This window comes from Pinus tabuliformis, chromosome 6 (genome assembly GCF_031772625.1).
Source record: "Pinus tabuliformis cultivar Carrire ecotype Pingquan chromosome 6, CPIR1, whole genome shotgun sequence".
Taxonomy (NCBI): Eukaryota; Viridiplantae; Streptophyta; class Pinopsida; order Pinales; family Pinaceae; genus Pinus; species Pinus tabuliformis.
Genome location: NC_142292.1, coordinates 75,659,346 through 75,683,603, shown reverse-complemented (window position 1 = coordinate 75,683,603; position 24,258 = coordinate 75,659,346). Strand labels below are relative to the sequence as shown.

The window sequence follows — 24,258 nt, the reverse complement described above, 5'->3', positions numbered from 1 at the left end:
TATGACCTAGGTATTCAACTTCCTTCTGCCCAAACGTACATTTTGATAGCTTGGTGTAAAACTGGTTCTTTTCCAAAACAGACAACACTTCTTCTAGATGTTTGAGATGTTCTTTCCATGTCTTACTGTAGACTAAAATATCATCGAAGAAAACTAATACGAACTTCCTAAGGTAAGGGTGAAAGAGCTCATTCATGGTTCCTTGGAAGGTGGCTGGTGCATTTGTTAATCCAAATGGCAGGACCTTGAACTTGTAATGCCCTTCATGAGTCCTGAATGCTGTCTTTTCGATGTCTTTTAACCTTACTAGTATTTGGTAGTAACATGATCTTAGATCTAACTTGGAAAAATATTCTGCACCATGTAATTCATCTAACATTTCATCAATGAACGGAATCGAAAACTTATGCTTAATAGTGATTTTGTTTAAGCCTCTGTAATCTATACATAATCGGAAAGATTCGTCCTTCTTTCTGACCAATACTATGGGTGCAGTGTATGGACTTCTACTCTTCGTATTGATTCCATGCTTAAGCAGGTCTTGAATTAAGCATTCTATTTCTGCCTTGTGGTGATGGGGATAACGGTATGGCTTAATATTAATTGGAGTTGAGTTGGGTTTGACTTCGATAATGTGTTCAATTTGCCTTTTTGGAGGTAACTTCATTGGTAGATCTTGGAAATCCCTCTCATATCTCTGGATCAAGGATGAAATCTCTGATGTTTGATGAGTCCCTTCTGTCGATAATAATTCCAAGTGCTGACATTGTGCAACAAATGCTGGTGCCCCCTTGCGAATAAGCTTCTTCATTTGTTGAACGGAGAAGACTTGTGTTGGTGGTGCCTGAAACCCGAACAACTGATATTTCCGTTCATCCCATTTGAATCTAATGAATTGTTTTATGTGATTTGCTGAATAAGTGCCTAGTGTTCTTAACCATTGTACACCTAAAACAACATCTACTCCTCCTAGGGGAACCGTATAAAAACTGGACTCCATTGCATAGTCGCTTAATTGCAACTTAACTTTATGGCACTTGCCAACTCCATCTATACGCTTTCCATTTGCTACCATAACTTTTAAGTCTGCTACCGGGTAAGCAAAGATGTTTAGTCTTTTTGCAACATTGACATCTACAAAGTTGTGCATACTTCCTGAGTCCACCATAACAATAACGCTTTGCTTCTTGATGTAACCTTTAAGCTTCAGTGTCTGTGGTTGAGCTATCCTTGTGATGGCTGCTATGGAAATTTGTGGCATATCGTCTTCTGATTCTGGACTAGGGTTTGCATTTTCTTCATTGCCCTCTTCATCAAAGCTGTCTTCTGAGGATTCCTCTTCTTGTTTAGCTTCATAGTTGTACAATTTTTGTGTTGCACTTTTGTGTCCTGCATGATATTTGTCTCCGCACTTCCAACATTTGCCATCCTTTTTTCTTTCGACATTAGATTGTTGTTTTCCTTCACTTTGTAATGGTGGTGGATTGTACTTACTAACATTTTCTGACGAGGGTTTACCTACCTTTCCCTTGAAATAGCTGTTAGTCCTATCATTACTGACATACGGTGGTTTGTGAAGTTTATATTTTCGCTTGATAATTATCGCTGCATGTCTGGCCTCCTCAATAGTTTTGGGTTTATGCAATTTTATTTCTTCTCGAATGTAATCTTTAAGGGGTACATTTTTAGCAGCTCCTCATCTAAAAACCCTCTCTGCCTTATTGCTAATACTTCCCATTTGTGAGTGTATTCACTCACTAATCCTTTTTGTTTTAGGTGAACAAATCTCTCATAGAATAATAATAATAATTTTTTATTATTATATTTATTTTATTTTTTCTAAATATTAATATTAATATTAATAATAATTATATTTATATATATTTAATAAATTAATTAATTAACTTTAGTTTATATTATAAAGTTTCAAATGACATATGATCGAATTTTATTTTAAAGGGAATGATTAGACGTCACCCTTCGGTCCGGTCACATCCGTTGACCCTAGCGTGACTCGTATCTCTGCGCAGAAATACCGTGGTCACGGAACGGATTATACCAGCGAGTTGAGTGGAGACACAACAACAAGAAGCCGTAAATTAACAGAACAATCGCAATTTTAATAGTCGCTGTCGTCGACGACGCTGAACCACGCAGACGGAATGCACCACGCAGACAACGAAATTCGTGGCCGGTTGTTCCAGAACTGTGGTATTCAGATGCTCCTCCACGCTGATCTACGCAGATGGGTTTGCAGACAGTGGAAAACGTAGAGCAGGCTATGGATGGGAGGCCGTAGGGCTTGATGGCCAGCAGGACGTAGTGGGTGTCACTAGTCAAAAGCTGGCGCTGATACCACTGTTAACGATACAAATGTCTAATTTGCTGTAAACTGATAATAAAATACCAGGTAATTCTGAATGTAATATGTTTATATATATATTGATAAAAATTGAATGATGTTTACAAGGCTGAGGCGGTGCTCCTTAAATAGGAGTTGAATTGCCTAATCAGAGAGACATGTTCCTTGGGGACTGATGTCTCTTCATTTAACTAATTATTTGCTAATTAATTGATTATAATTAATAATTTATTTATTTAAATAATACTTTAATAGTTTATTTAATTGTTATGATTTGAAGTTCATAATAGAACTACTTTGCACAATGGAAAATATAAAGCAGTAAATCACATATGCTCAAGTATGCACAATTTTTAAGAAAATTATACAATAATGTACAACCCAATCTTCGTTATATTATACCAAATATGAATAAAACAACAACTTATGGTATACAAGATACAATGACAATCTTCGTCACGGCTTCTATGCCGTGTCTTCTTCTGCGGGTCCTCCGCTTCCATACTGCTCTCTAGCTTCCCCTTAATCCTTCAAAGGAAAACACATAGAGACTCGAGGAGGGCTGCCAGCTAACACTGCTGCAAGTCACTTCTGTTGCATGTACACGGGCTGATCCAATCTGCTCTCTAGGCTGGCCAATACCTGAGTTCCAATCTGCCAAGCTAGCAATCACTTTTGTCCATCAAAGTGCTGCGCTTTAGGCCCCAAACTTTACCCAACCTTCAGCTCTTCTTCATCACTTCAAGGTAGCTTGTCTAGGGCTACTTTGTGTAGCCAACAAATTGCCCTCCACCAGACCAATGGCATCCAATTCAATCACTGCAAGATCTGCTCCTAGTTGAAGTTCTTCTTGTCCAAGACAATTCCAACACTTGGCTCCCACAAGCTGCTAGAAAAACCGATCCAAAACAAGTCAAATATTTGACCCAACACAAGACACAAATGCTACTTCAAGTTTGTTGTACTGCTGTCCCTTGTTAGGGCATGTGCATGCTGCAACAACCCTCAAACCATCATTCAAACAACCCCTCTTTTACTACGACCTAATCAAGGTAAGGTCCAACAATTGTGGGCTGCTGTTTTGGGCACTTTTCAGCCCCAAAACCTCCCACGCTGCCCTGTTTTGAAGTGGTAAGGCTTGCGGCCTACCATAAACCTTCACTGTCACCTACAACCCACCCAACCAGGCCTCTCCTTACATCTTTTCTTCCCCCAAACATACCTGTGTTGATCTCTGTTGAAACTCAGCCTTCAACCTAGCTCCTCGACCCTCCAATAGCAGCTTGGATACCCTCAACGAGCCCTAAAATTGTTCTCAACTGCCTCACTGTCCTTGCCTCCTTGCTCCGACCTCAACAAAACCTCCTGCTCCCTTGACTGAGTTCTTGTATTTCACTTTTGGATAAGGAATAATGATTCATCTCACCTGAGTTTGAAGAAGGTCTCCCTTGGACATCATTTTAGGGCTTGACAAGTTGTCACAAGGCTAAATAACATTAAGCCGACCTTGACACTTCTTATGCAAACCCACTCATAACCTTCAAAATTCATATCTCCATTTCTAGAGCTCCGATTTGAGTGATCTACGAAGTGTTGGAATCGCAACGCCAAGCTCTATCACCTCAAATTTTCTCATGCTCAAATTCTTCATGGTTTTGACCCAAAGCCCGATAGGTGCGAAACCCCAAGCTTGGGTTCCAAGCCCACAAGTGACTCTTGTGGTGCTTTTTCCTCCAATCCTTGAACCCTAAGCCTTGGAGTACCTCCCAAGCTACTCAAAAATCAACAATGAACACCAAGAAGAAGGAATCATATAGGAAACTTTACAAGAGATTCAACCTGTTAATGCACCACCATAGTTGGTTCATAGATCTTGTAGGCCTGATAAGCCTTCACAAAGGTATCCTTCTTCAAACTATATTCTATTAACTGATGAAGTTGAGGATGATTATTTTCTGGAGGCTTCTAAAGTTGAGCACAGTAAAGAATGGAAGAAAGAAATGGAGGAAGAAATGAACTCTTTGTTGGAAAATAAAACTTGGGAGTTGCTCCCAAAAGGTAGAAAGACGTTACAAAAGAAATGGGTATACAGGATTAAGCATGAAGGTGACGAAAAGGAGAGGTATAAAGCAAGGCTGGTGGTGAAAGGATTTGCCCAAAAAGTAAGTATTGACTTCACTGAAATGTCGTCCATCAAAGTCATTCTTGGTCTTGTTGCTGCTTTAGAATTAGAATGTGAACAATTAGATGTAAAAACTCCTTTCCTTCATGGTGAATTGGAGGAAGAAATTTATATGGAGCAGCCAAAAGGCTTCATAGAAAAAGGAAAAGAAGACCTAGTTTGTGTTGAAATGTGTAACTAGGTTCGGTCTTCATAATGACTTGTAATTATGATTTTATGTAATGATATGTAAAGAAGAAAAATAAAATATTGTAATGCTTGCATCATGGGTTTTATGAGCAAGAGATTTTAAGTTTGAGTCAAGACTCCCATTGAGAGTCTTTAGGAAGTATTTGTCATCTAGTCATAAAATGTTAGAGTCCTTGTCATGTAATGAAGTCATGTTACACTTTGTAAAAGTTCAAACTTGTCTATGTAAAGTATCCTTCATGACCTTGTCACTTATCCTCTTCAAAGTCGGCCTACAACGATGGAAGAACATGCTAGAAGAAGTCGGCCTAACCTCCAGTGATCATGTTGGCCTAAAGGACATGAGGAGAGGCATATATATAGCCACACTCTACCTCATTTAGAGGCAAGCAACTCAACTCACATTCGATCAAGAGAAGTGCAAAGAAAGAGGCTACGAAGTGAAGTGCGAAGGAGGTTTCTTCTGGGGCAGCGAAGGAGGTTTATTCTGGGGTAGCGAAGGAGGCTTTTTCTAGGTCAACAAAGGAGGATTCTTCTGGGCATAGCGAAGAAGAGATTCTTTTGGGTGTAGCGAAGAAGACTTTCTTTTGGGGAAAGCGAAGGAGAGGTTTCTTCTGGGCAAGTGAAGGATTCTTCTGGGGCAACAAAGAAAGGATTCTTCTGGATGACTAAGATACAGATCTAGAGACCGAGTTTCTCTAGGGGAGACTAGTGAAAGGCTGGAGATCGAGGTTCTCTAGGGAAGCCAAGAAGGAGAAATGTGAAGGATAGAGATCGAGTTTCTCTAGAAGGAGCCAAGGAGAGCAGTTCAAGATCAAGAGGAAAGTCGAGAAAAAGAAGAGGCAAAATATCAAGGTTAGTGACATGGTTCTTGGGAGGATACTAGAGTCAAGGGTCCTTGTCATGGTCTTGGTACTCATCCTTCGTATTAAACTAGCTTGGCATCCTTCATATTAAAGTGGGCTGATTTGGCAGATATGTTTCGGGCTTAACTCAATACTCAACTTGGAGTGGGCTGATTTCGCAGATCTGTTTTGGGCTTATATTTGTACTCTCTTTCTCTGCTGAACTATTGAAGAATAATAAGAAGATTTGATCAAAGGGTTTCCCAACATTGGGGTTTGTCCTTGGCACCCACCACATCTTGTGTCCTCTTGTCTTGGGTTGTCTTATGTATATGATTTTATGTTCTATCTGCGTTCATTGTCAATGTTTATAAGTTAATGTGATTGCTAATGGACATAATTGGAATTTGTCATCGGGCTGCTAAAGGAACATTGAAGTAAATTGTCTTAAGCGTAGAACATACCTTTATTATCTAAAATTAACATGGTATGGGGGCTGAGGTGAAGACAAAGCCCAAGCAAGAGTGAAGCAAAACAATCACTAAAGGAAGTTGTTGGAGAAGGACTTGGAACTAGTCCCAATGACGACTACATCTTTCTTCAAATCCGAGGACAAGCTTAAGGACAAGTCCGACTATCATGCATGGAAGATGACTTTGGATTTGACTTTGGAAGAGAATGATGCCATGGACTATGTCAAAGGAAGAATAACCGAGCCTCCTTCAAATGCATCTGCTGCTGTTCAAACCAAGTACAAGAAAGGTGAGGTAAAAACTAAGAAGATTATTGTTGATTCTATTCATAAGCCTTTGGTTGCATATATTTCTGATTTGGAAACATCTAAGGAGATGTATGAAACGCTGGTTGGGATGTTCAAAGTGAACAATGCAAATCAAATTCTCTTTCTCAAGAACAAGTTGAAAGACATCAAGATGGATAGAGGATAATCCATCTAATTCTACTTCATGAGGATCACCGAGATCAAGAATGATTTCCTATCCATTGGAGAAGTCATTGGTGACTGAGAACTCTCTTATTGCACTTGGGGGCTTTACAAGAGATTGGTATTAGAATAATGCTATTTAGTGTTTAATGCTCATTCTTAATAGCTGTTGCTATTTTTATCATTTTAGCAGTTTCTTAGATGAAACTGGTTGTTTCTATTTCCTAATAGAAACTTGATGTTTCTATTACTATAAATATCTTTGTATTACTTATTGAGCTTCATTTTGCTCATGTAAATTAATTCAATTCATTCATTGATTATGGTATTAGAGCACAAGTATCTTTCGAAATAATCTTTTATTGCTTGAAAAATTCTGTGGCTCATTTTGAAATTGCTCTTGGAATCTGAAATTTTTTGTTTGGGCGTCAATTTTTTTTTTTTGGACATCGTTGTTTAATTTGTGCCTGTGGGTTCTGACTACTTCCAGGGTTTCTTGATTGCTGGAATATAATTGGGCGCATGATCTTTCTTGGCATCGGACCCAAGCCAGGTAGATTTGTGGCACAACGTAATTTGTTCCACGATTTCCATTGCTATTCGTAGATGCGGTTGTCATTTCCAGAATTCTGAAAGGCGACTTGCTGTTTGGGAGACCGACAGTGAATTCGCTGATAATCTTCGATGTTGAGCAGTTCAAAAGAACTCTGAAAGGCAACATCCGAACCATTTCCTCACAGCCTTCGGTTGCTTTGCTTGCAGAAGCTTGTCGTTCACCGTCGATAGCAGGCACAATCGGGTGTGTGGAAGCGTGAAGGGCCCGACGGGGGTTGTGCGGATTCACGCGGGGTACCTTTGGAGATAATCGTGTTTTTTGAACACGATTCAGATTCTAGCCATACTTTTGTCGAACCTTAAGCAATTTGCAAGAAAACAGAGAATTGTATCTCTAGCAAGGGTTAGACGGTATCCACAACCCGCGGGTTTTGGTTTATCTGTGGTTCCAACAGTGTGTGTATTGGACAACGTGTTTATTGTGTAACTGTGGTTCCAACAGCGTGTGTATTGCCCAACGTGTTTATTGTGTAACTGCAGTTCCAACAACGAGGTTATTGGACAGTGTGTGTATTCTGTGCCAGTGTATTTAATTCTGGGGATGTCTTTTTAATCAAAGGCTGAAACGAATTGCTGAAGGCCTCTTTTGTCACTCTTTCGGTTGTATACGAAGGCGGTGAAGTTGATTTCAGTTTTCTCTCTTGGGCGGTCAATTTGGTATTTCCTGGACAACAAACCTGTCAGATTTTTCCAGCATCTGCATTGAAATCTGTGCCCTCCTTTATTGTTTTCTGTCTTGGGAAACATGCAAATGGCCTCGCTAACCAATTTGATGTTAGAAGGCAATCAACGCTCTAATGGCACCAATTATAACATCTGGAAACAGAGAATGTTGACTATTTTTGAATACAGGCGTCTTGATCAGCTTGTTTTAGGAAAAGAGCTTAGTCCTGGTACGCCTGGTATAGATCAAGATAAGTTTGATGATCGAAATCGAGAGGCTGTTATGCTTCTAAAACTCTCTGTGACTGATGATCAGTTACCCCAGATTCCTTCCAGCAAGACAACTGCTGAAATCTGGCAACATTTGAAGGAATTGCACGAGACATCCGACAAGAGCAGAGCTTTCTTTCTCAAGAATCAGTTGTTCTCCATCATGATGGACAAACATATGTCTTTACAGGAAAAACTTAACAAGATTAAAGACATTCGAGATCAGCTTGAAGCCACTGGTCGGACCATGGAGGAAGAAGATATGGTAGTCATCACTCTGAAAAGTCTACCGCAATCTTATGAGCACTTCATAGAAACACTCATCATTACCTCCACTAATGTTGATCTGAAGTTTCGGGAGTTATGCACCAAACTCATGCAGTAGGATCGTTGGAAACAACAGTTTGGTAGTGGTGCTTCATCAGCCTCCTCAGAAAATGCTTTTGCTGCCAAATATCAGTCCTCTTGGTCCTTTCAACAGAAAGGTTCTTCTCAGCGTTTTGATCTTGCTAGGAAGAAAAGTGTGCAGTGTAATTACTGTCACAAGTTCGGCCACATGAAAGATTGCCGACAGAGGATTGCTTATGAACAAAAGAAACAGGGAGGGCCCCATCAGACAGTGAATGTTGTAGAACATTCTGAGCAGACAGAATTTGCCTTTTATGCCTTTATATGGCTAAAAGGTCTTCAAATCATGTCCTGTCTTCTGCCTGGTACATTGACTTTGGTGCATCATGCCATTTCTCTCATAGGCGTGACTGGTTTATTGACTTCTCACCTTTTAGTGATTCTGTGGTATTTGGCAAAGGTGAAAAGTACACAGTGGTTGGTAGAGGTACAGTTCAGATCCAGTCTGGTGGGCGCACACTCATATTCTTGAATGTGTACTATGTTCCTGGTATGGAAATTAATCTATTGTCTGTCAGCCAGATTATAAGGAACTCTCCTCAGCTTGATGTAGTGTTCAGTGCGCACAATTGCTCCATTATCGACAGGGAGACTAGTCTTATGGTTGCTGGTGGCCTAGAGGATCATGGTCTATACAGGCTTCTTGACACTGGTGATTCTCTAGAAGTGGCTCTAGCAGCTCGTGTTTCTCCCATCAGCACTCTATGGCATCAACGATATGGGCATCTAAACATGCAGTATCTTTCTCAGCGCTCTCGGGAGGGACTTGTGTCAGGGTTACCTGATATTTAGACTCGGCAGTTGGGAGTATGCGGCGCCTGTCAAGCTCGCGAGCAACATCGGTCTTCATTCAAAGATGGAGAATCTTGGCGCGCATCTAAGGTACTCCAGTTAATTCATGCTGATATTCGTGGTCCTATGAATACATCTTCTATTACTGGTTGCAAATATTTTTTGCTTATTGTAGATGATTTCAGTAGAAAGATGTGGGTGTATTTTCTAAAATATAAATATGATGTATTTAGTACCTTTCAGAAGTTTAAAACCTTAGTTGAAAAAGAGTCTGGCTGTAATATCATGACTCTTAGGACAGATAACAGGGGGGGGGGAATTTTGTTCTTATGCTTTTTCCAACTTCTGTGATACTCATGGCATCAAACGCTAGTTAAGTACACCCTACACTCCTTAGCAGAACAGTGTTGTCAAACGCCGCAACCGTACGGTTGTTGAAATGGCTCATTCCATGTTACAGCACAGGAGTGTTCCGAACAAATTCTGGGCCGAAGCAGTGTTTACTGTCGTCTATCTTCTTAACCGATCACCTACTCAGGGTGTTAAGGGGAAGAGTCCCGAAGAGGTTTGGTCTGGCCGTAAGCCTAAGATCAGTCACCTCAAAGTATTTGGCTTGGTTGCATATGTTTGTATTCCAGTTGCTAAGCGCTCTAAGTTGGATTCCAAAAGCCAGAAACTCATAATGACAGGGTACAGTGATCATCACAAGGCCTATAGGCTAATAGATATAGCCACTGGTCGTCTTAGCTTCAGTCGGGATGTAGTATTTGATGAAGATAGAGGATTCTTTCAGTCTTCTCCTTTTGAGAAGTATTCTGAGGATCAACCTCACAGTGTTCTTCTTCCGGTAGGTCCACCTGATGGGAGGGATGATGCAGCATCAATATTTGATAATACACTACCTGAGCTTCCTCCGGAAAATAACCCTCCTCTTGCTGCTCCTATTGTTCCTGAGCCTTCTCCACCTCCTCCTGATATTGGTTCCTCTACTCTCCGGCCTAAATGGTGGGCTAAAACCATTGGTGATCTCCGGGATAATGAGCTCCTTGAAGGTAGAACTTCTAGACATAAGAGCAAACAACAGTCTACAGTAAATTTTGCTCTTATGGCTAACCTGCACAGTATTTTTGAGCCTTAAACCTATTTAGAGGCTAAGGGTACATCTGAGTGGGAACAGACTATGGAAGCTGAATTCCAGAGTCTTCAGAAGAATCACACGTGGACCCTTTCTGATCTCCCTGCAGGAAAAAAGCCCATCAGCTGCAAATGGGTGTATAAAGTGAAATACAAAGCTGACGAAACCCTAGACAAGTATAAAGCTCGTCTTGTTGCTCGAGGGTTCTCACAGAAGGAAGGCATCGACTATGAGGAGACCTTTGCTCCTATAGCCAAGATGAGTACCATACAACTTGTCCTTGCCCTAGCAGCTCAGTTCAATTGGAAAGTTCATCAGATGGATGTAAAGAGTGCTTTCCTAAATGGTGACTTATAGGAAGAAGTCTACATGACGCAACGTCCAGGATTCAAGGTTGCCGATTAAGAACAGAAAGTGTGTAGATTAGTTAAAGCAATCTATGGATTGAAACAAGCTTCTCGGGCTTGGTACACAAAAATTGATCAGTACCTGACAGATCATGGCTTTTAGCGGAGCCCATCTGATGCAAACCTGTATATCAAGCATATTGGTGATGATATTTTGTTTGTGGTTGTCTATGTGGATGACCTTATCATTACTGACAACTCTGCACATTTGATCCATGGGATCAAACAAGACTTGTGCAGCACCTTTGATATGACAGACTTGGGACTTCTTCATCACTGTCTGGGGGTTGAAGTCTGGCAGACTGAGAACAACATCTTTCTTTCTCAGTCCAAGTATGCCAAAAATCTTGTGGACAGGTTCAAAATGCAGGATTGCAAATCGGCCACGACTCCTATGGAACCAAGGCTCAAACTTTCAGCTCAGTCATCCTCCCCCCTTGTGGATGAAACTTTATTTAGGCAATTATTGGGCAGCCTCATCTACCTTACTGCCACTAGACCTGACATCAGTTTTGCAGTGAGCTACATAGGCTGATCATTGGATAGCAGCAAAGCGTGTGCTACGTTATGTGCGTGGCACTCCTGATTATGGACTCCTATACACTCGAAGTTCTGATCCTATACTCAGTGGTTACACATATTCTGACTGGGTTGGTTCGGTTGATGACCGTAAATCTATAGCTGGGTATGTGTTTAGTCTAGGATCCGGTGCTGTCACCTGGACTAGTAAGAAGCAGCAGGCAGTGGCTCTCTCCTCAACAAAAGCCGAGTATTGGGGAGCAGTTAAGGCATCTTGTGAGGTAGTTTGGCTTCGACGTATGCTTGCGGATATGCATGTTTCCCAAACAGGTCCTACTCCCTTGTTCTGTGATAATTAGGGAGTGCTCAAACTTGCAAAGAATCTAGTCTTTCATGAACGAACAAAGCATGTGGAAACACATTGCCACTACATTCGCTAGCTTGTTGAAGACAGATTTGTTCAGTTGCGATATGTTCCCACAACGGAGCAGCCCGCAGACATCTTCACCAAGCCTCTTGGTCGTAATAAGTTTGTAAAATTCAGAGGGTCTATCGGTGTTGTAAATAGATTGAGCATTAAGGGAGGGTATTAGAATAATGCTATTTAGTGTTTAATGCTCATTCTTATTAGCTGTTGCTATTTTTATCATTTTAGCAGTTTCTTAGATGAAACTGGTTGTTTCTATTTCCTAATAGAAACTTGATGTTTCTATTACTGTAAATATCTTTGTATTACTTATTGAGCTTTATTTTTCTCATGTAAATTAATTCAATTAATTCATTGATTAATTGGGATGTGTTCAACAGTACCATTATCAGCGATGACAGGATTCTGGGATTTGAGGAACCATTGGCCAAATGCACTCAAGAAGAAATAAGGATGATGGAAAGAGACAAGCCCTCAAATGGAAAGAATCCTACTGCCCTTTCTGCTCATTCTAGAAGGAACAATGCTGGTCCAAGGAATCAAGGACAAGGGTTCAAGCCAGGATTCAAAGAAGGAAGAAAAGGGAGGTGCTTCAATTGTAAAAGTTTTGTTCACTTCACTAGAGAGGTTCCTCACAAGAAGAATGCGCCAAGAGATTATGACAACAATAAAAACAACTTCAAGGGCAATGGCAATTAAAGGAACAACAGGTTCAATCACAAAGGAAAGAGGAATGCTCATGTTGCTTGAAATGGAGGTGGTTGTCCTCCCAAGAAGTCGAGAAACTCCAGGTATGATGAAGTTAATGTTGCAGTGCAAAATGAATTTTATCTTATTTCTGTCCTCTCCACTGCGTCTCCTCTGGATACATTGGACCACTGGTTGATTGATAGTGGTGCCTCAAGGCACTTCATTGGGTATAGAAAATCTCTCTCAAACTTGGTTGAGAAGGAGACAAATATGGAGATTATACTTGTTGATAATGCCACTTATCCCGCGAAAGGAATTGGGACCGTTACTCTTCACTTAAATCAAGGTCAAACCCTTCACCTAGAAAAAGTGATATATGTACTTGCCTTTGAAAAAGGACTTGGTTTCTATTTTTGCGATGGGAGACAAAGGTTTTAAGGTGTCATTAATTGATGGGAAGGTTTGTCTTTGGCAAAGGAATCCAAGAGATGCATTCACTCTCGGATTCAGGGTTGGAGGAAGTCCGTTGGGAGCAATGATTTGTGAAACCTCTCTTCAATTTGAATTATGGCACTGAAGATTTTCCCACCTTCATTTTAAAGCTGTACCTGATGTAAGGAAGATGGTCTCCAGGATGCTCGAATTCAACTTGAATCATGAAGGTGTTTGTCAGGGATGTGAAGTTGGTAAACATACAAGGGGACCATTCCCCTCAAGTGAAACTCAAACCATTGATATTCTTCAATTGGTCCATTCTTATCTATTAGGTATGATGCCCGTTACATCATTGGGTGGATATTTGTATTATGCTATTTTTTGTGGATGACTTCTCTTGCAAGACATGGATCTATTTCTTAAAGAAGAAGATCGGAGTATTCAAATGGTTCCTCTCCTTCAAAGCCTTGGTCGAGAATCAAACAGGGAAGAAGATCAAAATACTGAGGACCAATAATGGGACAAAATATGAGTCTAATGAATTCAAAGACTACTGTAGAGAAGCTGGCATTAAGAGGGACACTACAACCACTTATTATGCTGAACAAAATGGTGTTGCCGAAAGGAAGAATCATACTATCATTGAAGCTACCCAGGCTATGCTTCATGATTAAGGTCTTTTATAGTTCTTATGGAGAGAAGCTACCAACAACGTTGTGCATGTCCAAAATCGATGCCCACATTAAGCTTTGAACTTCAAGACACCCGAAGAAGTATTCACCGTTAAGAAACTTGATGTTTCTCATTTTAGAATTTTTGGTTGTTCTATATACTTTCATGTGCCGAAAGAGAAAAGAAACAAACTAGATACATCTGGGAAGAAAGGAACATTTGTGGGCTACAGTGAAACTTCGAAGGCATATAGAATCTATGTGTCTGGTCAAGGGGAAGTGGAATTAAGTCATGCTGTCACTTTCAATGAAGATTTTGCGCTTAGAAAGATTCAAGATCTTCCTATTCCTAGGAAGGGCAATGATGATGTTGATGCAGAAAAGCAGGATGAATCTTCGTTCGATGATTTGATGCTTGATGTTGAAGGACCGATGGATCCCATTGATCCATCTTCTAGTGAGCCCTCTACTACAAGAAAGAGGCCTTTGTGGCTTAAAGATACTCTTGAAGATGCCGAGAAACACATTTCACCGAGAGGGACATTATGTGAAAGTAAGAAGCCGAATAGGTAGCAAGGGTACTTAGCTGCCATGAGTACTATTGTACAATCTGAGCTTTGTACATTCGAAGAAGCCGTGAAGCAACATGTTTGGAAGGATGCGATGAACGAAGAGTATGAGTTGATCATGAAGAATGATGTCTGGGATGTGGTTCATAAACCCAAGGATAAGACTGTGGTCACTTCGAAATGGCTCTACAGGATCAAACATGGAGCTGATGGGAATGCTGGGAAATTCAAGGCCATATTTGTAGCTCGAGGCTTCTCTCAAAAGGAAGGAGTGGACTATGATGAGATATTTGCACCGGTTGCTCGATATACCACCATCCGTTTGATCATAGCCCTTGTTGTCTCACAAGGATGGAACCTTCATCAGATGGATGTCAAAATTGCCTTCTTACATGGTTTGCTTAAGGAGGAAGTATAAGTGGAACAACTTGAGGGGCTTGAGGTTCAAGATCATGAGATACAAATATGCAGGTTGAAGAAAGACCTCTATGGGTTGAAGCAAGCCCCTAGGGCTTTGTATGAGAGGATCGATATCTATCTTATGAAGTTGGGATTTACGAGAAGCAATGCTGACCCGAACCTACACTGTTGAAATTTCTAAGTTTAACCCATTAGAAATTCTTCGTGTACTATCTGATTTATTTCTTCCTACTTGTTCAATTACTTAACAAGTTATTTACTATGTAAATATTAAAAATAAATACAAGTACAATATCAACATCTACAGATCATCAATTAAAAGTAAACAAGCACACAAGTGACATCGTTATTTTTGGACCAATGTCCCCGGAAAAACCCAATGTGGGAAAACCAGTGCAACTATTTAGAGGGTTTTTTTATTACGCAGTTTTCAAAAAACAACTAGGGTGCCAGAAATGGCTCACCCAACAGAGAATGCCCTCGACAGTAGTACCTCTCCTCAGAGACAGATATTCCGGCTGATTAATCACCGGATGAACGATCCCACAGCAACAATTGCAGCTTCTGCTGCTCTGCGTCACTCTGATAGGGACTGCGTCACCCTATCTGGCTCACCAGCTCCCAGTCTGTCCCACGAAATCCTCCAGCGCTGCCTCTAGGCCCTGCGTCAACTCTGCTAGCCTCTGTGTCAGCTTCTGGAGCCTCTGCGTCAGCCCCTAGACCCTTTGTGTCTCACATGCTGGCCTCTCTGGCTCTGCGCAGCTCCTGGCTGCCTCTACGTAGCCTCTAGCTGCCTCTGCGTCAACCTCACTGGGCTTTGCGTTGCCTCTCTGGTACCAACTCTGCCTCTCTACTATGTATTCACTGCCCCTCAACTGCAAGTCAGATGACTCACTCGATTTCCTCAGCAAACCTTGCTCCAGAAAATCGAATTCTTGATCTCCTTTGGTGTTTTTCTCCAACAGACCGTCAAGCCTCCTCTTATACTTTTCTCGTTGGTCCATTAATGGTCAAGATTAAATCTCTAATCCAATGTTGCATGAAGCGGGGACGAAATGGGGATGTTTTTTGGAAGCGGGGACGTGGAAGCATCATTTTCCAAAAATCTAGGAAGCAAAGCGTCTCAGAAGCGTCTACTATATATATATAATTTTTTTATATTTTTTTTGCATTTATATTAAAAAAACATCCAAAATACCAAATTAGTTGTAGAAGACATGAAAACATGCATATTTTTACATAAATCAAGATAGATATGGCATCCATTGTACATCAATGATTAATTATTCCATCATCAACCATCTATAATCTAGATTCCTCTTCTCTTGTATAGCCTTTGCCTCTACTTCAATTCTATAGGGATTTTAGTCAACATTGCGTAATTTTGTTCAAACAACATAATCCAGGCCTTATAATATGGTAGAGAAAGCTTAACATGCTTGATCAATGATTTTGACTTGAGTGAAGGGTACATAATTGCTAAGGCCATGACAAAGGAGTTCAACAATCAATAACACCAACACTGGGTACATATAGGGCTTGTTGCTCTTGATTAAATGCTAATCACATGTTCTCATACATGATATAATCCAATGAAACGCTATAATCACATTGATCCTGAAAACTGTTAAGTCTGCTGACTTTTGAATGGGATATGAAATTCTATTTTCTCCGTATGAAGTCTGATGAGGTTGGAACCACTCAGAAACATCTTGAGTCATTTCACGGTAATGTTAAAAATTTAAGTAAAAGGATGGAAATGAAAGATAAAGGAGAATGTCATTTTTATTTTAAGAATTTAACATTAACATTAGGGAGCATCTAGGAAGCGTCTAGGGAGCATCAAGGGTTACCTTGGGAGTATTCAGAAAGTGTAGTTCCTCACAGAACAATTCAAAATTTCCAAAAACAAAAAAACAAAAAAAGCCCTGCGGAACCATCCACCTTCTCTCGATCCGCTCGCGATCCGTGGTGGATACAAGCCCGAACCTCCACAGATCTGCACCCGATCCTTTCCGGATCTGTGGATCGGGAAATAGGAACCGCGGATCGGGCAGTAGGAGCCGTGGATTAGACCCCCACAAATCCAAATTTGCAGGAATCGCCAAAAAAAGGAGGAACCGAAGATCCGATTTTTCGATCCGTGATTCCGCCGAAGGATTGGTGGCTGATCCGTACAAGACGCGGATCTGCCTTTGGATCCTTGGGGGGGGGGGCATGGTTCCTGCAACACTTCTCTAATCAACGACTAAGATTAGATTTCGTTTGATCCATGACTTTTGGAACATTTTAACCCAGTTTTATATTAATACCCATTAATATTTTATTTTTCCCAAGTTTAGACTTAGGAACTCCATAAAAAATATTAATTATTTTAATATTTACCAAACTGGTTAGAATCTGCCCAAACCATTTCTGGGTCTTGGAGATCTCATGTGCTTTAGCCTCTCCACCAATTTTCATGGCTAGAGGACATCTGATGCTACCCCGAATCAACATATACTTCAAGGTTGAAAATGACAAATCTCTCATTCTGGTCCTTAATGTGGATGATCTCTTTCCGACAATTGATGACCCTCCCATTCATCAATGCAAGAGGGAGTCGGCTTCCGAGTTCGAGATAAAGGACCTAGGACTGATGCATTATTTCCTAGGGTTGGAGGTCTGGGAAAAGCGAGGTGAGATTTTCCTTTCTCAAGAAAAATATATTGTGAAGCTACTTGAGAGATGTGGGATGGTGGACATGACTACTTCGATGGAACTCAACTTTAAGAAGCTATGTGGAAATGTTGCTGGGCCCAAATTGGCGAACCCTACCAAGTATCGTCAACTTGTGGGGGCACTGATGTTCTTAGGCAAATCCCGTCCTGACATATGCTTCGCTAACACGTTGAGTCAATACTTTTGGGTTGTGTTATATTCTTTCCACGACTAGCGACGTAGTTAACCGGGGGGGTTAGAAGGGGGGCGGAGCCCTCCCTTCGTTGCGCAGATTGCGTAGCGGGTGGGGGTCATAGGGGGTTTGAGGGGTGTAGATAACCCCACTCTATGGGGTCTGGGGCAGCACCCTGGAAAATTTTGTTTTTGGACCCTATATTAGGTTGGGCGGACCTACCTATGGTTTTGTGCATGATTTTCGCACATGGTTTTGGATGCGATGGTTTTTGGTCCATGGTTTTGGACGCGATGGTTTTCAGTCCATGGTATTGGATGCTTCGACATGAATAAATATGTATTTTTACATTGAAAGGAACATAATAAAAAATCAAGCTGGTAGTCCCAGTTTTGGGATACAGGGGAAAATCTTGAGGCATGGTTGATTGACTCAGGTGCATCCTTTCACTTCACTCCCCATAGAGAGTGGTTCTGCGAGTATGAGAAATACGATGGTGGTGATGTCTTCTTAGGGGATGATAGGAAGGCTAGAATTGTTGGTCGTGGAAAAGTAAAGTTGAAGTTGCAAGGTGGAAGGGTTAGAACACTTCCAGGTGTTCTGCATATTCATGCATTGGCCAGAAATCTGATTTTTGTAAGCAAGCTAGATGATGCAGGTGTAAAAACAGTGTTTGAGAAGAATACCTACAAGATGGTTCGGGGAGCATTCGTATTGATGCGGGAAGTTTGGATTGGAACTCTGTACAAGCTGCAAGGTAGCACTGTTGTTGATGAGTGCAACAGTTCCGTGGTTCCTGAAAGTGGCACAAAAAATATAGTGGTCTTTGGAGAGAACACCATGTTGTGAAATCAAAGACTTGGACATATTGGAGAGAAGGGCCTTCAAACACTTCATGGTAAAGGTATGGTAGAAGGTATGACTAATAGCTCTCTGAATTTTGATTTCTGTGAACATTGTGTATATGGGAAGCAGAATCGGGTGAGTTTCCCCTCTAGTGGTAAGAGGACGAAACAAATATTAGAGCTTGTGCACAATGACGTGTTTGGACCTATGAAGGTTCCATCACTGGGTAAGTCTGTGTACTATGTATCATTTATAGATGATTTCTCAAGGAATACATGGATATATTTCCTTGAGAAGAAATCTGAAGTCTTTGACAGGTTTAAAGAATTTAAGGCTCAGGTGGAAAACCAGACAGAGAAGAAGATAAAGGTGCTGAGGACAGATAGTGGTGGAGACTTTTGCAGTAAAGAATTTGAAGAATTCTATAAGAAGTGTGGTATAGCACAACAGAAGACTACTCCATATACACCTCAGCAAAATGGAGTTGCAAAAAGAATGAACAAGACGTTGATGGAAAGGGCAAGAAGCATGCTCAGTGATGCCGGGTTAGGACAAGAATTATGGGCAGAGGTGGTGGAGACTGCATGTTACCTGGTCAATAGATCACCTTCATCAACGTTGGAGGATAAGACTCCACAAGAGGTATGGACTATTAAGAAACCCTCTCTTTCACATCTGAGGGTATTTGGATGTGATGCATATGTACATGTTCCAAAGGAGAAAAGAACAAAGTTGGATAGTAAATCTGAAAAGTGCATCTTTATTGGGTATAAGGATGGTTTAAAGGGTTATAAGCTTTGGAATCCAGTAACAAGGAAGGTTGTGTACAGCCTAGATGTGGTGTTCAGAGAGATAAAAGATGTTATTAAACGTGAAGTCTAACCAAAGGAACTTGAGAAGATAGAGTTTGAGCTTAAGGATGAAGATTCAGACTCTACAGCAAAGGAGGAATCAGAAGATGAAGAGCCACAAACTCTGGGTGTGAGAAGATTAGTTCGAGAAAGAAGACAACCAAAAAGGTATAGTCCATTTGCTTTCTGTTCAAATTTTGCTTTATCTATTATTGATGATGATTCCAGAACTGTGAAGGAAGCAGTAGATTCAGAGGATGACAAACTCTGGAAAGAGGCCATGGTTGATGAAATGGGATCTTTGCACAAAAATGAGGCATGGGATTTGGTGGAGTTGCCGGCTGGGAGGAAACCCATTGGCAGCAAATGGGTGTTAAAGAAGAAGACAAATGCAGAAGGAAAGGTGGAGAAATACAAAGCTTGGTTGGTAGAAAAGGGTTATTCCCAGGTGCCGAGAATTGATTTTGGTGATATTTTTTCTCCTGTTGCCAAGGTAGCTGTTATTAGATTACTTCTATCTGTTGTCGCTGCTTTTGATTTTGAGGTAGAACAGATGGATGTGAAGACTACATTTCTTCACGGGGATCTGGAAGAGGAGATCTACATGAAGCAACTTGAAGGTTTTGCGGTGAAGGGTAAGAAAGCACTGGTATGCAAGTTAAAGAAGTCTCTGTATGGGTTAAAACACTCACCAAGGATGTGGTATCAGAAATTTGATACATTTATACGAGGAATTGTCTTCACTAGAAGCAAAGTAGATCGCTGTGTATTTTAAAATAATTGGTGACCGTGTTATTTATCTGGTCTTGTATGTGGATGATATGTTGCTTGTTGGAAATGACAAAGAAATTATCTAGGATTTGAAGACCCATTTGTCCTCCAAATTTGATATGAAATATCTTGGTGTTGCAAACTATATTTTGGGCATGGAAATTAAAAGAGATTGGACAAAGAGGAAGCTTTGGTTAAACCAGAGGAAGTATGTCGAGACAATATTGCAGAGGTTTAATATGCAGGATAGTAAACCGATGAAGGTTCCTATTCCTGTAGGTGTAAAGTTATCTGCTGAACGCTGTCCCAAGACGCAAGAAGAGGAAGAGGACATGTCCCATGTTCCATATGCAAGTGCAGTCGGTAGCCTGATGTATGCGATGGTCTGTACTAGACCAGACATTGCACATGCAGTGGGAGTATTGAGCAGGTTTATTTCAAAACCAGGGAAGGAGCACTAGACAACAGTGAAGCAGGTTTTCAGGTATTTGCGTGGCACTAGTGATTATGTTTTATGCTACCAAGGAAGACCAAGATTGGACAGAGTGTTTGATATTTGTGGCTTTGTTGATGCACACCGGGCTGGAGATCTGGATCAGAGAAGATCTACAAGTGAGTATGTGTTTAACCTATTTGGAGGTGCTGTCAGTTGGATGAGTAAGAAACAATCTGTAGTGGCACTATCAACTACACAGGCAGAATACATGGTAGCCACTCATGCAAACAAGGAAGCAGTTTGGTTGCAAACATTGTGTTCAAGTATGGGGTTAGTACAGGGAGCTATAAGGATAGACTGTGACAGCCAAAGTGTAATTTTCTTGGCAAAGAACCCTGCATATCATTCAAAGACAAAGCACATTGATGTTCAGTATCACTTTGTGAGGGATATTATAGAAGACAAAAAGGTGTTGCTGGTTAAGGTAAACATTTTGAAGAATACTGCAGATGCATTGACAAAATCTGTGAGTTCTGAGAAGTTCTCTTGTTGTAGAGAAACAATGGGCGTTGCAAGGCTGGATTAATGACTAAGCTCTCATGTGGCCCCCTGTGGAAAGAAAGCAAGTGGGAGAATGTTGGGTTGTGTTATATTCTTTCCACGACTAGCCGACATAGTTAACCGGGGGGTTAGAAGGGGGGCGGAGCCCCCCCTTCGTTGCGCCGATTGCGTAGCGGGTGGGGGTCACAGGGGGTTTGAGGGGTGCAAATAACCCCACTCTATGGGGTCTGGGGCAACACCCTGGAAAATTTTGTTTTTGAACCCTATATTAGGTTGGGCAGACCTACCTATGGTTTTGTGCATTATTTTCGCACATGGTTTTGGACACGATGGTTTTTGGTCCATGGTTTTGGACGCGATGGTTTTTGGTCTATGGTATTGGATGCTTCGGCATGTATAAATATGTATTGTAACATTGAAAGGAACATAATAAAAAAGCAAGCTGGTAGTCCCAGTTTTGGGATACAGGGGAAAATCTCTGTGTATATGTGTTTTATGTGTTATGCTCTCGCTATTGTTTATTTTCTGTGTTTTAGAATTCGTATGAAGTTAATTTTTGTACGGGGTTAAAATCTACAAATATATGGTCGAGCCTTATCACATTCATTGGATTGCTGCCAAGAATCTCTTGAGATATCTACGGGGCACAATCCACTATGGATTGAGATACACTGTCGGGGTTTTGAGGCTTCATGGATATTCAGACGCTGACTGGGCTGGCAGTGTGGTGGATCGTAAGAGCACGTCTGGATGCTACTTCTCTTTGGGGTTTGTTTCGATATCTTGGATGAGCAAGAAGCATAAATCGGTTGCACTGAGCAGCGCTGAGGCTGAATACATTGCTACGAGTATGACCTGTTGTGAAGCAATCTGGTTGAGGAAGCTCTTTAGTGAGCTATTTCAGCGCGTGCTAGATATGACCGTGATCTTCTGCGACAACCAGAGTGGGATTCGTTTATCAGAGAATCTCGTGTTCCACGACCGCTCCAAGCATATTGATATCAGGTACCACTTTAACCGGGATATGGTACAACGGGGAGCAGTTAGACTCCAACACATCAGGACAAATGAGCAGGTTGCAGACATTCTCACGAAGCCTATCGAGAAGGTAAAATTCTTAACCTTTTGAGAGAGACTTGTAGTCATGGAACAACCCTCTTATGAGGGTCTCGTATGAGTTGGACACAGAGCTCTGGGAGCTCCCAGGGGTGTGGGTTACTTTTTGGAGTTAGCTATGAGCGACCATAGGGTGAGTGGTTCACCTTCCCATAGTGGTGCCCTAGATATAGGGTGAGTGTTCACCTTTCCTTGTGATACACCATTATGGTTGACATATGTGTAGGGTGAGTGGTTCACCTTCTCCTACCTGGACACATGTATGTAGGGTGAGTGGTTCACCTTTCCCTGTGATACCCCATTATGGTTGACATGTGTGTAGGGTGTGTGGTTCACCTTCCCCTACCTAGACACATGTATATACGGTGAGTGGTTCAGTTTCCCCTACGATTGACATATGCATAGGATGAGTGGTTCACCTTCTCCCATGGAATATGAGCAGGATGAGTGGTTCACCTTCTCCTTCTGATGCCACAACACACATCCTACCCATAGAGTCCGAAACTCATGGGAGGTACCTCTCATCTGGCCAAAGAGTTGGGAAACGCTGGTTAGGGACCATAGCACCACCGATCGACACATTGTGTACTGCCGTACTCCCTCTAGGATGCATGGTGTTCAACAACTTGATCTGGGATCAAGGACTAACTTTAATCAGTGGAGAGTGGTATCATACCCTCTCAATCACTTCTTCTTCATTATTACCTACACAGAATAGTAGCTCTCTCTACAACAAAGGTAGAGTACATAGCTGCAACAAAAGCTTGTAAAGTGATGTTATGGATGCACCAATTCCTAGGAGAGATAGGAATAAAGCAGGACAAGTATGTACTATATTGTGATAGTCAAAGTGCCATTCAGTTGGCGAAAAACTCAACATTTCACTCAAAAACCAAGCACATTGACTTAAGATACTATTGGATTCGGCATGTGTTGGAGGAAGGTCAATTATCCTTGAAAAAGATCCATACAAATAGGAACCTTGCTGATATGCTCACTTAGCTTCTACCAAGAAATAAACATGAGTTATGTAGAGGCGTATGGTAGGATTCTGTGTGACTTGATTCGGGACTCTTCATTTGGCTTCAAGTGGGAGAATGTTAAATGTGAAGCCAAAGAATGCAGCCGACGCTGACACAACCAACTGTCTTCTCTCCACCTACTCCACCACCAAGCCAAAAGTTACCGCCCACACCAACCACCGCCCTTGACTTCTAACTTTACTGCGAAGTAATGAATTTCACATGCAGAGAATTCTAGAGCTTCTCTCATTTATAAATTTGTAATTTCGCCTCTGCCTGAGCAATGCAAGCAAGGCAAGGCTTGCCTGTAATGTGAAGTGTGATTTCGTTCTCCATTGTTAATGTATTTGTGTTTCTAAGATCTGTCTCTCAGATGAGATTGTGCTGTCTCTGAATTCTTAATAAATATTCTCTGTAAGCCCACTGTCTTGCATTCTACTGCCTCTTATTAGTGTTCCGCTGTGCTGTACTCCATCACCACCTCCCTTTCACCCTTCGCTGAAAAAGCTGGATGCCTTGGTGTCACTTCATGATTTTTGCGCAGAAAACTCCAAACGTAAAAAACAAAAGTAAAAAACTATTACATGGGATGAATTCTTATGTTGGAATTTTATTTTATTTTTATAATTTTGGAGATAGGGCTTCCTGTTCTGAAAGACTTCGTATCCCCACCCCATGATTTTCCCTAAAATTTGGGAAGAAGGGGTTGTTCTCCACATATCCTCAATTTGCGTTACCCGCTTCCGCATTCCAGAAACTTGGTGGAACACTGGTGATTGCTTTGTTCTGTTCTTGTAATTTTCATATGAGGACTGTTAGGTGGAGTCCAATTGCGCTATCTGGTTTCAGACATATATTGGTTTTCAATTCCTGGGTTGGAAATCTTTGGCTAACTATGTTTTCTAAAAATGACATTTTCTGCAGGCCACTTGCCTTGCAACATCGCCCCATGGTTGGATCAAGCATACAGGTAATTCATAAATTCAAATTCAGATGCTCTTTGGCAATTTTATAAATTAAGATTGGCCTTGAGAGTTGTATCTTTTCACCGACTGTGGTTGATTTCATGGTTGGTCAAAAAGCTAGAAGCTCATTAAAACGGAATTATATTATGACTTGCAGAAGGCAGCAAAGTTCTTGGACTCTGGAGCAGTCAGTGCTGGGAGATTTTTGTGGCGCCATCCATTGGCTAGACTGGTCTTCCTCTTCTACTTGGTAAA

General features: G+C 41.2%; 1 protein-coding gene across 1 annotated transcript in view; it reads left to right on the top strand.

Annotated features, from left to right (window-relative positions):
* LOC149257328 (golgin Putative 1) overlaps positions 1-24,258 on the top strand; it is a 256,139-nt gene that overhangs the window by 230,728 nt on the left and 1,153 nt on the right. Inside the window, exons 18-19 of the mRNA XM_089414020.1 lie at positions 23,963-24,008; positions 24,161-24,253. Coding sequence (XP_089270146.1) covers positions 23,963-24,008; positions 24,161-24,253 — 139 coding nt within the window. The remainder of the gene's footprint in view (positions 1-23,962; positions 24,009-24,160; positions 24,254-24,258) is intronic.